This window comes from Vigna umbellata, chromosome 4 (genome assembly GCF_029865625.1).
Source record: "Vigna umbellata cultivar VRB3 chromosome 4, Vumbellata_1.0, whole genome shotgun sequence".
Taxonomy (NCBI): Eukaryota; Viridiplantae; Streptophyta; class Magnoliopsida; order Fabales; family Fabaceae; genus Vigna; species Vigna umbellata.
Window position 1 is genome coordinate 10,982,808 of NC_142168.1, and position 17,716 is coordinate 11,000,523.

Consider the following 17,716-nt stretch of genomic DNA (forward strand, 5'->3'; position numbering starts at 1 on the left):
TAGACAGGTCGTGGCAACCAAAGGTGACTGCAATCTCGGAGTCACAAAGCCTCAACACCATGACTATGGCGGCACTTTTTGGAAAGTTGAGAGAACATGAACTAGATCTTGGAAGACTTGATGAAGAAGAAGCAAAAGCCAAAAACAACAAGAAGAGTTTGGCATTAAATTCGGAGGTTGAAAGAAGCAAAGGTAAATCGGAAGATGAAGACTCAGACGAAGAGGAAAATTTGAGACTTATGATAAAAAGGCTCAACAGGTTCATGAAATCAAAAGACAAAGGAAGATTAAAATTCGAAAAGAAAGAAAATCAAGGATCTTCCTCACACTATAAATGTTATGGGTGCGGAGAAAGGGGGCACCTAAAAGCAGACTGCCCAAATCAAAAGAACAGTGAAGACAAAAAGGAGAAAAGATTCTTCAAGAAAAAGAAGGCCTACATTGCATGGGAAGATGACAACGAAACAATTTCCGATTTGAGCGAATCTGATGAAGAAGCAAACATTTGTTTAGTGGTGAATGACGACGCTGAAAGCCAAGTAAGTATATCTAGCGATTCTGATAATTATAGTCAAATTAGTGAAGATGAATTGCATGAAACTTATGCTGCTTTAATAGTAGAATCTGAAAAATTAGATAAAGCTCATAAGATATTGAAAAAGGATTTCAAAAATTTAAAATTAAATTTTGAAAATATTTCTGAAGAAAATAAAAATTTGAAATCAGACTTTGAAAATATTCTTGAAGAAAATAAAAATTTAAAATTAAATTTTGAAAGTATTTCTGAAGAAAATAAAAATTTGAAATCAGACTTTGAAAATATTCTTGAAGAAAATAAAAATTTAAAATTAAATTTTGAAAATATTTTTGAAGAAAATAAAGATTTGAAAAATAAAGTTTTAATTTTTGAAAAGGGTAAATTTACTAGTAGTGATGAATGTGCTTCTTGTGAAAATTTTAAGAAACTACTAGAACACACAACTTTAGGAGAATGTAGTAAAAATAACGAAAATAAGGTTGTTAAAAATAAGTATGTTCCTAAAATTAAAAATAAACATAATAATAGAACCCGTAGAACATGGGTAGAAAAAGGAACAACTTATAGGAACACAAACTTTGTATCATGCTTTTATTGTATGAAAAAGGGTCATACTTCAAATAAATGTAAAATTAAGCATTATGGTGTTCCAAGTGGTAGATTTGTTTGGGTTGTAAAATGATTTCTTTTTTCTAAATCTAACCCAAAGGACCCATACAAGTAGTTGGGTACCTATTGTTTAATATTTAGAATTTCTTTAAAACAAAATTTAAGAAAATTTTATTCCAAGGCCGATGAAACTATTTTTTTTGGATATCTTCTAATATACAAAGCATATATAGTTTTCAATCGGAAAACATTTGAAATAGAAGAATGTGTGCATGTTGTCTTTGATGAAATTGTAGACCTTGAGGCAAAACCTCTTGAGTCAGTTGAATTAGATGCAGGCAATGATGAAGATTTGTAGAAGACAACAAATGAAGCGAAGAATGATGACAATCCTCAAGATGAAGATCTAAACAAAATGTGAAAACAACCTAGAGGATTATCATTACGAAGTTGGAGGCATATCTAAAGGGGTAAACATTAGAAGAAATCTAAGAATCTTTAGAAATATCTTAGGATTGAATTTTTAAATGCGTTCCAGTTTTGCAATTTTGAAAAACTAGCCATATTTTTGTATGCTTTAAAATTCCTATCTTATATAGTTCAATGTATGTTTAAACAATGTTTTATAAGTTCTTCATCCTAAAATTATTTACTTTAAATATCCTATTGTGTATGTTTGAATGAATCTTTAAATTTGAAATATTTTTAACTCATATGCATACATGCTTTTATTAAGGGGGAGTATTATCTTAGGGGGAGAACATCAAACACACCTTTTTAATTATGATAAAAAAGGGGGAGAAAGTGTTTAAAGCTTATTTAAGCTTATTTGCTTATTTGTGTTTATTCACTAATGCACTTTTTCTTCCATAAGTTGTGTTTTATCCAGATTATTACTAAAAGCTTTAAATCAGAAGAATTTTTGATCATCATCAAAAAGGGGGAGAATGTTAGCAAAAATCAAAGATGAAGTTTTGATGATGAACAGATTTGCACAAGTCAAGATCCATAAAGACAAATTGAAGATCTCTGTATTTTATAAAGCTTTTATAATAATCAAAGTTGATGTAATAGTGCTCAAATATGTATTAGGGTTGATTCTTGTAATTTATATTTGATTTATTTAGTTAATCGATTATTCCTGAGAATAATCAATTAACACTAGCCGTTGGGGGTTTCAGATTTGAAAAACTAGCCGTTGTACTCATTATTAATCGATTAATATTTATGTTAATCGATTAAATGCGTTAGATGGCCCGTTTTCGAAGAATGGAAGGGTATTAGGCTGAGTCTATAAAATGGCTCACTCTTTATCTCAAAAATAACTCTTCCCTTGTGCAAAAGATCTCTGAACTCTTTGAGAACTCTGTGAGATTGTTGAAGCTAAAGAAACTCTTGTCTGCAAAGTCCTGAAGTGCTATTGCGGTGACAGAGGAATAGCTTGTTCATCCTTGGTGTGTCCGAGGAAGTGCGTGGAAGAGAATCATCCTTCGTGAAGCATTCGAAGGAGGTGGTCATCCTTTGTGAAGATTCAAAGGAAGTGTAAGTTCGTCTCTTGTGGTTTCAAGAGAGGTGGTATCATCCTTTGTGAAGATTCAAAGGAAGTGTAAGTTCATCTCTTGTGGTTTCAAGAGAGGTGGTATTTCTAAACTCTTACAAATTGTTTTTCTTTGTGACTAATATTTGTAAGTGTTTTGTGTTAGTGAAAAAGGTTTATCTTGTTTGAGATAAGCGACTGGACGTAGGATCCTAGTGATCTGAACCAGGATAAAATCATCTGTGCAAATTTCTCTCAACCTTACTCTCTTTATTTGTCTTTATTATTTGCTTGGTAAGTTTAATTGAGTAGAAATTAAAAGGCACACGTTCGTATTAAAAACCCTCTTGGTTTGTTATTCCACGCTAACAATTCCGCTGCAGCGATTCTAACATTAACTTCAACGAGAGGAGTTTACCTCTCGGTCGAGCGGGATTTACCTCTTGGCCGAGCGGGATTTACCGCTTGGTCTTTTTCTTCAATCTGGACGAGAGGGCTTTACCTCTCGGCCAAGAGGGCTTTACCTCTTGGTCTTTAACTTTGAGAGGAGTTTACCTCTCGGCCGAGCGGGATTTACCGCTCTGTCTTTCTCTTCAACTTTGACGAGAGGAATTTACCCTCGGCCGAGTGGGATTTACCGCTCGGTCTCTAACTTCAACGAGAGGAGTTTACCTCTCGGCCGAGCGGGATTTACCGCTCGTTCTTTTCTTCAATCTGAACGAGAGGGCTTTACCTCTCGGCCAAGAGGGCTTTACCTCTTGGTCTTTAACTTCAACGAGAGGAGTTTACCTCTCGGTCGAGCGGGATTTACCGTTCGGTCTTTGTCTTCAACTTTGACGAGAGGGATTTACCCTTCGGCCGAATGGGATTTATCACTCGGTCTTTAACTTCAAAGAGAGGAGTTTACCTCTCGGCCGAGCGGGATTTACCGCTCAGTCTTTTCTTCAATTTGGATGAGAGGGCTTTACCTCTCGGCCAAGAGGGTTTTGCCTCTTGGTCTTTAACATCAACGAGAGGAGTTTACCTCTTGACCGAGCGGGATTTTCCACTCGGTCTTTTTCTTCAATCTGGACGAGAGGGCTTTACCTCTCGGCCAAGAGGGCTTTACCTCTTGGTCTTTAACTTCAATTTGAGGAGTTTACCTCTCTGCCTAGCGGGATTTACCGCTCGGTCTTTAGTTTCAGACTCTTCTTGAGAGACTTTTTCGTTGAATATGAACTTCTTTAGCAACATGGGGAACGATTGACTGGGCATCGATTGCTTGGCCTTATTTATTCCACAATGAAAGCGTAAGACAATAACAAAAGTCTAAATGAAATGAAACTGAATTTAAACATGACATTAATAAAGTTTTGGATGTTTCTCCTCAATTGATAAATCCACGAACCGATCGTTCCCGATGACGACTGGGACTGCGACTATAGCCCCGCCCCCGCTCGTCCTTCCTACTCGCCCGTTCGGGGCTTCTTCGCGAATATCCTTCCCTGGGGAGGTTGTTTCTTGCTTCCTTTATATACCTACGGAGATGTCCTGCCCGAATAAGACTTTCTATTTCAGTTTTTAATGTTATGCAGTCTTCTGAAGTATGTCCATGATTTTGATGGTACCGGTAACTCTTCCTTTCATCTGCGTTTCTTGGAGATGGTTTCCTTCGAGGTGTGAGAAGTTCTGCGTTGATGGCTTCTTCGAGAACTTTTGCCCTAGGTGCATTGAGGGTTGTATAATGGTGAAACTTGAATGTTCGGGGAAGCTCCCCACTTTTATCGTTACCGTCGAACGGTTGCTTGCCGTCCTTTCTACTTCTGCCTACATCAGCCCCTTGTTGTCGCTTCCTTTGCGACAATCGCATTTCCTACATACGGATGAACTCAACTGCTCTTTCTTGGAGCTTTTCCATAGTTTTTGGTGGTCGTGCATACAATTTTTCCGCAAAATATCCTTGTCTCATACATGAAGGCAAATTGTTGATGATAAAAGATTGATCGATCTCTTAAACTCCCTGCGCGGTTTCAATATACCTTTTCATAAAAGCCTTCAAAGTTTCTCCTTTCTCCTGCTTAGTATTTACCAATTCCGCTGGTGTTATCTCCTATTTCCGATTGGATGCATATTGTCTTCTAAAGAGGTTTTCCACAGTAGCGAAGCAATCCACTGTGTTGGGAGAAAGAGTGTTATATTATTCCAATGCCTCTTAAGTGATAATGAGAAGGCTCTGCACATGTCCGGGTCGCTGTTTGTATAGAATGCCATTGCATTACCGAACGTCCTTAGGTGATTATCCGGATCAGCTGAACCATCATACTTATCCAATATGGGAGGAGTTTTTTCCGGCATTGGGGTTTGCATGATGGTCGCCGTAAAGGGAAATAAACTGGTAGGCCGAACGGTCTGCAGGGGTGTTGGTTCCCTTCTAGCCCGACCGTTCGGGTTGGCGTGATTATGGCTTGCTTTATTAGCATTCTCTCGATTTGAGACAGACCGCTCGGGAGGGACCCGTTCGGCCCTTAGTGCCCCCATCTCCTCTGCATGCCTCTGCTGTATCTCTTGATGTGCATGTGCCTGTGCTTGTATGGTCTGCGCTTGTGCCTCAATTTGGGCTTGTAACTCTCTGATTAAATCGCTAGTGCTCTGCTCTTCCATATTTCTTGTGGTCACCATTGGGTGTCTTCAGCTTGCTCTCATCCCCACGGTGGACGCCAAAATGTTTCAATAGGGATTTTGTGAGACCGAGACACTAACCTTTGACTTGTGCGTTCCGCCCGTCTGCTTCCAGTTTGGATCGATCAGTCACCTTCAGCACTGGTCGCTCGGTGAACTTCAGTCTTGACCGCTCGGTCACCCTCTTGGCAAAAGAAAGAGGTACCTGCAAAAGACACTACGACGCTCAAGTTAGGGCGTAGTGGAGTTTGAGTTTCATCCCCTTACCTAAAGCCTAAACTCTTATTTATAGAGTTCAAAGGAATCTGACCAATTAATTTACCTCTTAATGGCTATTAATGCAAACCTTAATTGTCTAACGGTAGCCATTGCCACATTTATTTGTGCATTAAATCTGCTCAATAGTTGTCAGGACCCCGAACGGCTGAGAAGCTTGTCGAGACCGATCAACTAAGAAACTGGTAAACTGATACCGATAGCATGCGAATCCATAGTAACAGTTTGTATTCAAAAACTATTATTTATTATCAAAATAACTATTGTAGTATACTTTTACAGTATACAGTGGTAAAAAATTGTAAGGAGTTTTCATTATGATGTGAAATTTTTCATTCTTATTCCATTTTCATACACGTTATAATATCTTTCAAAAAGTCAATAACAAGTGTTAGATGTAGAAAGGTTGAACAAGTGTGCATATACAATTCTTCTATTAAGAACAATCTCTTCCATTTTTTAAAAGTTGATACTTGTAAGTTATTCCTCCACTTAATGTTAAGTTCGTTTTAAAATATCCTTATATCATATTTATTAACCTAATTATGGTGCTTCATCTTTCGAATAAGAAATTGTATCACATGTTAGTTAAATTTTAGTAGTTTTTTTTTCTCTCTCTTTCTCCCGTTCCTCTCTCTATAACATATCTTTGTTTAAGACTTATGCTATATCATTAATATAACCTTTCAAAATTAAGTCTAATATAAAATTAAACTTATTCTTTAAATACTATAATAATTATAGAAACACCCACGCGCGTACATATAATTTTCTTACCATACTCATAATTTTCTTTCCAAATTCTGGAACGTTTACCAAAATGTACATGAAGGTTATAAAAATATATAAATAAAATTAGATAGCACCTTAATAATTGAATTTCAGTACTTATGTGCAAGATAAATTGCATATTTTCACATATTAATATAAAATTTATATCATATCAATACATTTCTAATTAAGAAAAGTGACAAGCACATACTACAAATCATTTTTAATATAAAACCGTTTCTGTAAAAAAAAATTAATATCAAACCGTTCCAGTAAGAAAATAAATGTCGATAATAAATATAAAGATTGAATAATTTAATTCAAAATTTATAAGAATGTTTCAAGCCCATAAAATTCAAGTGTCGTAGACTTGTATATGTCTTTTTATTTATAAATAAAGTAGTTAAATGTATCTTTTAAATAAAAAAATATTTTTTTAATTACAAAATAAAAAAAGAAAAATATAAACTTTCTTATCTTTTGTTAAAATATTTCTTAGATTACAATATAATTTAATTAAATCAAAATTTATTATAAGACTTCGGCCTAATTTCTAGATCTATAAGTTTTGGATAAATATTTGACGTTTTATCCATCTTCGAGTATAAGTCAAATTTTGGACAGTACATATCTCGCAATTTTGAGTTGAATTTTTAAGCTAATAATTTGGTAAAACCAATTTTCATAATATTTACTGCATAATCACTCGAGGTCACGTCAGCTTAGTAATAATACACATTTTCACCTCACCATGCTTCCTCGATCGCTCTAAAACTTAAGCTTCATCTTTGATTTATTCAATATTGAAAGAAACACACTCTGAACTTTCTTTACATGGCTTTCCACAACCTCAAAATCCATGAACAGTGCACTGTTGCTCCTCCCTCTGCACCCCAAACATCCCTCCCTCTCGTATTCTTCGACCTGTTCTGGCTCAGGTTTCATCCTGTAGAACGCATCTTCTTCTATTCCCTCCCCGTAACCCATTCAAACCCATCCATTTTCTTCACCCAAGTTGTTCCAAAGCTCAAAACTTCACTCTCTCACACCCTCCAACACTTTCCCCCTCTCGCCGGCAACGTCCTGTGGCCCAATGCTTCTTCCAACCCCGTCGTTCAGTACACCCCAGGCGACGCTGTTTCAGTGGTGCTTGCAGAATCCGAAGCCGATTTCGACCACGCGTTGGACAACGCACCCAAAGAAGCATCAGAGTCACGTTTCTTGGTGCCCCACTTGGAATCCTCTGATTCTCATGCCTCTGTTATGGCTCTCCAAATCACTCTGTTCCCTAACAGAGGGTTCGCCATAGGAATCACCACTCACCACGCCGTCCTTGACGGAAAATCTTTAACTCTTTTCATCAAAGCTTGGGCTTCTCTGTGTAAAACCATAGCAATCAGCACTCATGGTTCCTTTTAGTGTAGGCATTGATGTAGGAAGCTCAGTGAGGAGTAGCATAAAGTCTAGTCTAGGTGCTCTATCATGATCTAAGACGCGGAATGAACTAATCTTGTGTGTGTGATAGGGTAAAAACAATTGGCAATGGCTATGCACAGCAATAGAGGTCACCGTAAATGCATGACTCGCCATAGGTCGACATCAATACCTATATCCGGACTTTTCAAGTCTAGAATATGTATATATGCTATGGTTCTTATTTGATTTTAAAGTGAAATGTGTTGAATGCTGAATTATAATTACATGATTTGATTCTTTTACAATATTAGCTTATCTTTGATTATGTGTTTGTTTGTTTGTTTGTTTATCATCTTTTTGTTTGCAATGATCAACTTAATGGTGAGCACAGATAAGGATGTCTTGTAGTTTATCAAATGTAGGATGCAGACGAAACAGTGACATAGTTATGTTTTAATTCTCAAAGTATAAGTCTTCAATTTAGAAATCTCAAGTTCATCATCAATTATCATATTTGTAACATTTATTTTAGTAGTTTTATATTAGTAAAATAGAATGGTACAATCGTTTTAGTAAAAAAAATAATCTCCTAAATCGAAGAACAAATATAAAGATGAAATAATTTAACTCAAACTTAACATGCTTTAAGTAAAAAAAAAATCCATGTACCTTAAACTCACGTATATCTTTCTAGTTATAAATACAAATAATGTATTTTTCAAATAAGAAAATAATATTTCAATTATAAAATAAAAATAATAAAATATAAATTATTTTATTTTTTTTAAATATTTCCTATATTATAAGATTCCTTAATTAAATCAAAACTTGCCTAATTGATAGGTTTATAGGTCTTGGATCGACTTGTGAGCATTCTATTCACTTTCAAGTATCGGGTCAGATCTCAAACAATCAAAACGGAACACAACCCCAACTTAAAGTTGAAGTGTTAGAGGCATAAAGACCGAAAAAGTTTGTGAAATCCATTTTGGATACTTCCTTGCCAAACTTTTTCACTTGTTTTGTTTTAACTAGTTATCTTGTCTTATAAGTTTTAAATTTGATATCATCTCTTTGCACGTAGTCATTGTCGTAGAAAAGTTGACAAAATCACAAACCCTATTTCTTGAGGCTTGTAGATAACCGTCCTTAAGGACTTACTCACGATATATTGTGCAAGTGTCCAAGGATACAACAGAAACTTCTCATAAATTTCTGAGGATCTCGGAACTAGCAAGGAACTTTAAAGAGAATAAAAGAATAAACCTATGATATAAAAAGGATAAGAAAAGAAAGGAAGAAAACTAAGAAGATAGCTTGAGAAATAAAGTTTACTTTTGAAAGGAGAAGAAAAAGCTTGATTTGGTGTGTTTTTTGGAATGGAGAAAATGCTCTATTTATAGAGCACAAACTTGATAAAAAATCGTTGCTACAATAATGAATAATAAAAATTGAACGTGACACTTATGAATTTTAGTAAGAGAAAAAAAATTGAGCACTTATGAACGTTAATAAGAAAATAAATTGTTGGTCAACGTTTAAAAACTAACATTTCTTTTGCAATAAGTTCTTATTTTACAACAATTCTCCACATATTGCAAAAGAAAGATAAGAAACTTTTATCTTGGGTTTCATAGGTTGTAATGCATTAGAGTTGGTATATCAAGCTATATGAATCAGTCTTAGATCAAGAAACCTAACATAGAGTATAGTTGGTATAGCAAATTATATGAAGCAAAAACACTTGACGTGTGTTAGAGGTTTATCAATCATAATACACCCCCACAATCCTTGTTGTTATCTTTATGTTGCGTTTATTAGCCATGTGTGTGCCCGATATTCATGAGTGCTCTAGAGATCATGCCAAGATCTCATGCAAACGTCCTTACTCGACACTTATATATGTGATTTCATCAAAAGTATGTTGTAAATCATACACCACCCATAAGGATATGAAAATCATAAAGAAAACAATTAAAGCTAAAATTCTTTCACCACATAGAATTTTAATAACAAAATTTAACTTATCATAATGCAGTCTCAAGCACTTTCATACACATCATAAGAATTGACATAATTGATTAAAATAAATTTAGTGTTATCAGAACTAACAAATGACTTGTTTTTACCCATATGAGCCTTATTCATGGGATCTCCAATCACAAAGGTTGGGTGACCATAACTTGTTTGTTTGCAAGTGGCTTAAGTTTCATTCCCCTCGATGTTTGTAATATCATTTGTCTTCCTAGGGGTTTTGTTAGAGGAGTTGCTAGGTTCGTTATGACTTCACATAATTAATGGAAATAGTTCCACTCTTTAGCTATAACTATTAACAATTGGAAATCATAGTGTATTGACACCGATGTGGTTGGTTTCATTCCTAATGGAATGTTTGCTAAGAAGTTTTTCAACCACTTAGCCTCACTACCAACCATCTCAAGAGCGACAAACTCATATTTCAATTTTGATCTTGCAATAATTGTTTGCCTAGCTGATCTCCATTTTATTGTACCACCATCAAGTATGAATACATAACCACTAGTGAATTTTGTCTCATCTGAATCAGAGATCCAGTTAGCATCATTGTACCCTTCTAGTACAACGGGAAATCCACTATATTCAATGACATAATCTATTGAACCTCTTAAGTATCTCATAAGCCTGCAAAGTGCATCCCAATATTATTGATTTGGACATTAAGTGTACCTACTTAGTCTACCTACTACATAAGAAATATCAGATCTAGAAAAGCACATCAAGTGTAGTAAGCTACCAATCATCTAGGCATATTGAGGCCGAGATATAGATTCTCCTCTATTTTTTATTAATTTAGAGTTAGCATCAAAAGGGGTAATCACGGGTTTGAAATCATAATACCCAAACTACTTAAAAAGTTTCTCAATGTATTATTATTGGGATAATAATATATTATCTCCTTTTCTTATGATTCTAACACCTAAAATTACATTGGTTTCACCCATGTATTTCATTTCAAAGTTCGATCCTAGAAACAATTTAGTTCTAACGACAATTTCATTACATGTACCAAAAAATAACATGTAATCCAGATACAAACATATAATGACACAATCACCATTTTCATAAATATCATATTAATACCAAGTATAACAACAAGTGAACACTCTTCTCCAAAGAGTCCAGATGTTTCATTATCACATATATATAGTTCAAGTAATGTATATCTCAAAACACCATTACACACATCATCTCAGCATCAATACTTTCGCAATGGATTTTCAGAATATGTAATAGTTTTAATAACAATGATGCCTAAATAACACATAACAATATCTCCCAACAACTTGCTCCAGGTTAAACCAAATCATAATCAACCCCAACATTCCTTGCACATGTACATATTTTCCCCCACATTGAACATTGATACATCTTATTAAAACTGTTTTATGAGAAATAAAGTAAAAGGTGCATATCAATCAGCATACCTTCCTTCCAAGACTCAATACATGTTTCAATAAACCATAAGCACATAAATATACAATTATCTTTTCCACTCAACAACATTTAACTATCCCACAATCCAAAGTAAATCATTATTAAGGCTAGAACGATTACACCTAAATTGAATTCAACCTTAGCTCATAATAATCAAACAACGGGTAAAACCATTAACCTATTTTCATAATAGTTTCTTGTCCATCAAATCACTCATATACATCAATTTAATACCAAATAATGTAATGAACGAGAAAAATATTTAAGGCTTAATTACTTTGTTGGTCTCCACATTCAGAGTTTTGTATCTTTTTAGTACGTGCTTTTAAAAATGTCTCTATTTGGTCCCAATGTATTATAATTTGCATCAATTAAGTTAACTTCGTGGTGATGTGACTATGAAATCTGATCTTTTTCTTCTCTATCCTCTGCTCTTCCTGCAATATAATGTATCTACTTAAATGTATCTACATGTTAAATGTTTTTGAAAAAGTTAAATGTTGCAGGAAGAGCAAAGGAGAGAGAAGAAAAAGATTAGATTTCATAGTCACGTTATCACGAAGTTAACTCCGTTTATGCCAATTTAGCAGAAGGGATTTGATTGGTGAAAATTATACCACATTGGGACCAAATAGAGACATTTTTAGAAACGGTTACTAAAGAAACATAAAACTCTGAATTTGGGGACCAAGAAAGCAATTAAGCCAATATTTAATTTCAAGCATTCAGAGATGTGAAACAATATAATTCAGATAACTCAATCCATAATTAAACATCATATGAACAGAAATTCGGTTCACAAGAGATCACGGTTTTTCAACTTATTATAACCATTTCTATTATCAAACCAAACTTATGATTGAGCTTTGTATTTCATGAACCCAGATCATGTTTTAAAATAATGGAACCATGCAACATATTCCAAACAAACCGTGAACAATTATAATCCCAGGTTATGGTTCAACCCAAATGAATACAAACCCTATTTTATTATTAGACTCATTTAATCAATAATTATCATACTCGCAAGATACAATTCAACGAAAACATCATTTAATGACAAAGTTAGCTTGAGTAATAAACCCAACATATAAAGAAGATAAGAAAAGAATGGAAGAAAACTAAGAAGATAACTTGAGGAATAAAGTTTCCTTTTAATGGGAGTAGAGAAAGCTTCATTTGGTATGCTTTTTTAACGCAGAAAATGTTTTATTTATCGAGCATAAACTTGGTCAAAAATCATTCCCACAATAACAAATAATAAAAATTGACCGTTGACACTTATGAATTTTAGTGAGAGAAAAAGAAATTGTGCAAAAACACTGATGAGAAAACAAAACTATTGGTTAATGTTTAAAAACTAACATTTCTTTTACAATAAATTCTTATTTTACAACAATAGCTTAGTTTCCACTCTATTGCTCCACTTTTTTTCACACTGTCTTCGGGTCAGTTTTACCCCTTTTGTTAAATTCGATCTACCTTTAATTACATAACAATGTAGTTTGATTTATTTTACTTTCAAAATAAACAACTTCTTAATTTTGTTTTAATTCACTAATAAAAAAATCTTTAATAGACTTGATCGAAAGTGACATTTTAGGTCAATCCATAATTAAGGTGAAGGTGAGTCAGTCGCTTTAAACGAACATCCTGCCTCCAAATAAAGTTTGAAGTCTCTTAAACAATAACTAATTATCTGTTATAGAGTTGATTGAAACTATTTTCATATCATATAGATTTAATGTTTAAAACAATATAATCTAATTTCAAATTTCTACCAACAAAATTAAACCTGAATAGTCAATCATTCACCTTACAATTTACTACCAATAATTATCATAAACTTTTCATTTACTACCAATAACTATCATAAATTTTTCATTATGTATTAATAAATGAAAATTTTTTCAATATTTTTTGTACTTTTTCATATAAAATGAAAACTATTATTTTCATATAATTTTTTAAACTATTTAATTAGTAAAATCAATTAAAATACTATTTATGATATCAATTTCATTTATTATATTTAAAACTGAAATTAATAATAATAATTACAACGATACAATCTAATTTTGATTATATCTACTACATAATAATTCAATTATTTTATTATTTTTATATATAAAAAAAAATAATAATAAAATAAACAACTCGTGCGTAGCGTTTGACTCGAGGTCACCTTAGCTTAGTAATAATACACATTTTCACCTCGACATGCATCCTCTGTCACTATAAAACCAAAGCGTTTATCCAATCCTGAAATAACACACACTCTGTACTTTCTTCACATGGCTTCCCACAACCTCAAAATCCATGAAAAGTGCACTGTTGCTCCTCCCTCTGCACCCCAAACATCCCTCCCTCTCGTATTCTTCGACCTGATCTGGATCAGGATTCATCCTGTAGAACGCATCTTCTTCTATTCCCTCCCCGTAACCCATTCAAGCCCATCCATTTTCTTCACCCAAGTTGTTCCAAAGCTCAAAACTTCACTCTCTCACACCCTCCAACACTTTCCCCCTCTCGCCGGCAACGTCATGTGGCCCAATGGTTCTTCCCACCCGGTCGTTCAGTACACCCCAGGCGACGCTGTTTCAGTGGTGCTTGCAGAATCCGAAGCCGATTTCGACCACGCGTTGGATAACGCACCCAAAGAAGCCTCAGAATCACGTTGCTTGGTGCCCCACTTAGAATCCTCTGATTCTCATGCCTCTATTATGGCTCTCCAAATCACTCTGTTCCCTAACAGAGGGTTCGCCCTAGGAATCAGCACTCACCACGCCATCCTTGACGGAAAATCTTCAACTCTTTTCATCAAAGCTTGGGCTTCTCTGTGTAAAACAAATGATGATGACTCTGTGTCGTCACCATCTTTGGCTCCAGAATTGGAGCCTTTCTTTGACAGAACAGTCATAAAAAACCCGAGTGGGTTAGGGGTAGACGAATCACTCGAGTATGCTCAGCGCTTAACCAAAAGGTTCCCAGGTGAAAACAGCGACAAAAGATGCTTGAAGCTTCTACCTTTTCGTCCAAGATTGGAGGATCATGTTCGAGGGACATTCGAGCTGACGGGAGCAGATTTGGAGAGATTAAAGAATAGGGTGCTGTCCAAGTGGGACAGCGTAGACATAATTGAAGCAGAATCAAACTCAAACTCAACGGTTTTTTCAAAACCAACCAGACTGTCGACTTTTGTTCTAACCTGCGCATATACTGTGGTTTGTATTGCAAAGGCCATGCACGGAGTTGAAAAGGAGAAAAATAAGTTTGGTTGGGGGTTCACCGTGGATTGCAGGGCCAGGATGGAACCTCCAATTCCTGAAAACTACTTTGGGAACTGTTTAATGGGGAGTTTGGCGGATGTTAAGCCATCGGCATTTATAGAGAAGGAAGGGTTTGTTATTATTGCGAAAAGTATTCATAATAAAATAAAAGAGATATCAGATAATGGTGTTTTTCATAAAGGAGATGAAACTGGTCGTAGATATGCAGCTTTGGCACAAGAGAGAGCTGAAATATTAGGAACTTCGGGGTCTAACCGTTTTGGGGTTTATCAGTTTGATTTTGGTTGGGGAAAGCCTTCAAAGGTGGAGATAACATCGGTGGATAGAGCCCTAACAATTGGATTGGCAGACCACAGAAATGCGAAAGGCGGTGTTGAAATTGGGATTGTTCTGAAGAGACCAGTGATGGAATTATTTGGCACTTTGTTTCGTGGAGGATTGTCAGATGAGTGATTCAAATGGTGTTCCAGTAACCTTTTTCTCTCCAAATCATAGACGTCTGTTTGCCTGAATGATATAGGAAATCAAGAAGGAAGCCTCGTGGCAGCCAATTGCTTAGTTTCGTAATTCTGTCTTTATTAATAGTTTCGTAATTCTGTCTTTATTAAAATTCTGTTGCTGTTATCTTATGATTATTAGTTGTTTCAATTAACTGGAGTGAGTTTGGTATGACTTTTCTGGTTGAATAAGAATCTTCTTCTCTCAACTCACCTTTCATAACTTAGGATTTATTCTTGAATCTCTAAGATTTGAGTTCTTCTAATAACTGTCTCTATCCTTATAACCTCCGTCATCACTGTATCTCTGGTTTTCATTTTGACGGGTTATGAAGTGTACCAATGATTCTTCTGTTAAGATAATAACTTTTTCTTCTTCTTTTCTTTCTATTAGTTAAAGTTTAATACAACAAAAAGAAATAAATATTTCTTTTTAAAATAAACTCGTTCCATAATAATTTGCATAAATAAAATTCTTTTCATTTTAATTTCGAAAATAGGCATGTTTTTTATTTATGTTAAAAATTCGGTTTTCGAACAACTACTTGAAATAGCTCCCACTCCACTTTTTTGTTTTTTCAATTTTAGAACCAAAATTAAAATAATGAAACTAGAATTTGACTTCCTGGCAAGTTAAATTCTCGGTGTATTCTCATGTTGAAATATCAGTAGGAATTTGATTTTTAAAAAGCAGAAATTTTCAAATTGTAAAAAAAAAGGAAAAGAAAAACTCGTGGTACGTAAAATTAACTATTATCTTGAGAAGCCCTCCCCAAAAATCAAATTCTCAACCTATGAACGATAAATGTGTTTAATTTAAAATTGAATGAAAATAAATTTATGGGTTAAATATGTTTTTATCCCTTTTAGTGAAATTTGGAATTAGTCCCTCTTTAAAACTTTGGCCTAATTTAGTCCCCAAACTTTAAAAATGTGTGAATTTAGTCCTTTGAACTAAATTTTGTTAGGTTTATTTGATGTTTCAAACACATTTCTCAGTTAACATTTGAAGCAAAAATGTGTCAAAATTTGGTTAAAAGGACTAAATTCACACATTTCTAAAGTTTGGGGACTAAATTAGTCCAAAGTTTTGAAGAGGAACTAATTCCAATTTTCACTAAAAATTAAGGGATAAAAAACATATTTAATCCTAAATTTATTTAAGAAATTATTTTTGAAATATATACTTTTAAAAAGAATTCGAAAAAATAAAATATAGATTTGACTAGACCATAATAACCTATTAAAGTTTTTGGTTTTTAATTTGTGTATTAATAATATATTTGATTTTTCTTCTATCTATCTCTTTGGTAACTTTTTTATACCTCTTTTTTCTTTATCAAAATCTTTATTATATTTTCCACTTGTTTTAATATATTTTACCTTCTTCTTATCCTAGCTCCCAAAAATAAATCATAGAATAATGAAGAATCGACCGATATTTAATTTTATAATGGGTGACTAAGCACAAATTCACAAATTTGTTCTTTTGGATATCAAAATTGAGAATATTTATCTGAAGTTTTTTTAATTTTATTTATGTTTTTAATTAAGTGTATATTTAACTTGTTATACAATCTCCCAACTTTGAGTTGAAATGTTTGAGACATAAAGACGAAAAAGTATGTGAAGGTCATTTTGAATACTTTATTGTCAAAAAAATTTTATTTGTTTTTGTTTTAACTTAGTTGTTTATGCTAGACTGGAATGAGATAATTATTGTTCAAACGAACATCTGTTTTTTTCGTCTCCTAGTGACCAATTGGTTTGAGGGGTAAAATGCAGAATAGACTCTGATGCTTAAGTCAGAATTTTTTTTATGAAAAAGTCAGTTTACCTCAAAATTAAATATCGATTTATAGAGTTTCCAAACTAATTAATTTACCTCTTTCATTAATACTAATTTTAACCCGTCATCAATAATCATTACTGTATTGATTACACTTTAACTCTGTCCAACTATTATCGTGACCGAACGGCTATAAAATTATTTTAAGTAACTTAACCGTTCGATTCATTCGACTCAGTACACCTGTGAAACCGACCGGCAGGTCTAACCCTACAATAAGACTGTAGTAAGAGTAGTTTTAATTTTGGTATCATTTCTTTCCGGTAGTCACTTTAGTTTCTAGTTTATTGTTCCACTTTTTATAGGTAAGTTTCTCCCTTTTTTTTATTAAATTTGATGTATATCTTTATATACGTAACAATTTATGATCTCATTTATTTTACTTGCAAAATAAACAACATTTTAGTTTTGTTTTAGTTTACCAATAAACAACGTTAGGTTTAATTTAAAGTGACTTTTTAGGCTAGCCCACAATTAGATGGATTAGTCGTTTTAAACGAACATCCGGTTTAAAGTTTCTAATTTAGTTGGGTGATAATCCAACTAAACTATTTGTTTGAAAATGTTTTCATATCACATAAATTTAATGTTTACAAAAATGTAACCTAATTTCAAAGTTTTACTAATAAAATTAAATATATATCAATAACCACTCATTTACCTTATCATTTATTATCAATAACTATCATAACCTTTTCATTATATTTCATTAAATAAAAATTTTATTATTTTATTATTATTTTTTTATAAATGAAAACTACTATTTTTTTCATATAATCTTTTAAACTATTTATTTGTTAA

The 17,716-nt window shown here is 33.5% G+C and overlaps 1 protein-coding gene and 1 pseudogene across 1 annotated transcript; both read left to right on the forward strand.

Moving 5' to 3' along the window:
* Positions 1–7,223: 7,223 nt before the first annotated feature.
* Positions 7,224–7,808, forward strand: LOC124821312 (malonyl-CoA:anthocyanidin 5-O-glucoside-6''-O-malonyltransferase-like). Its single transcript, XM_047293180.2, has one exon. It carries the CDS (start codon positions 7,224–7,226, stop codon positions 7,806–7,808), a length of 585 nt encoding a protein of 194 aa, XP_047149136.1.
* A 5,729-nt stretch (positions 7,809–13,537) lies between these two features.
* Positions 13,538–15,241, forward strand: LOC124821311 (phenolic glucoside malonyltransferase 1 pseudogene; annotated as a pseudogene).
* The last annotated feature ends 2,475 nt before the right edge of the window (positions 15,242–17,716 follow it).

Bases quoted from the DNA above. Each gene is read 5' to 3' on its own strand.
- LOC124821312 (XM_047293180.2), top strand. From the start codon at position 7,224: ATGGCTTTCCACAACCTCAAAATCCATGAACAGTGCACTGTTGCTCCT.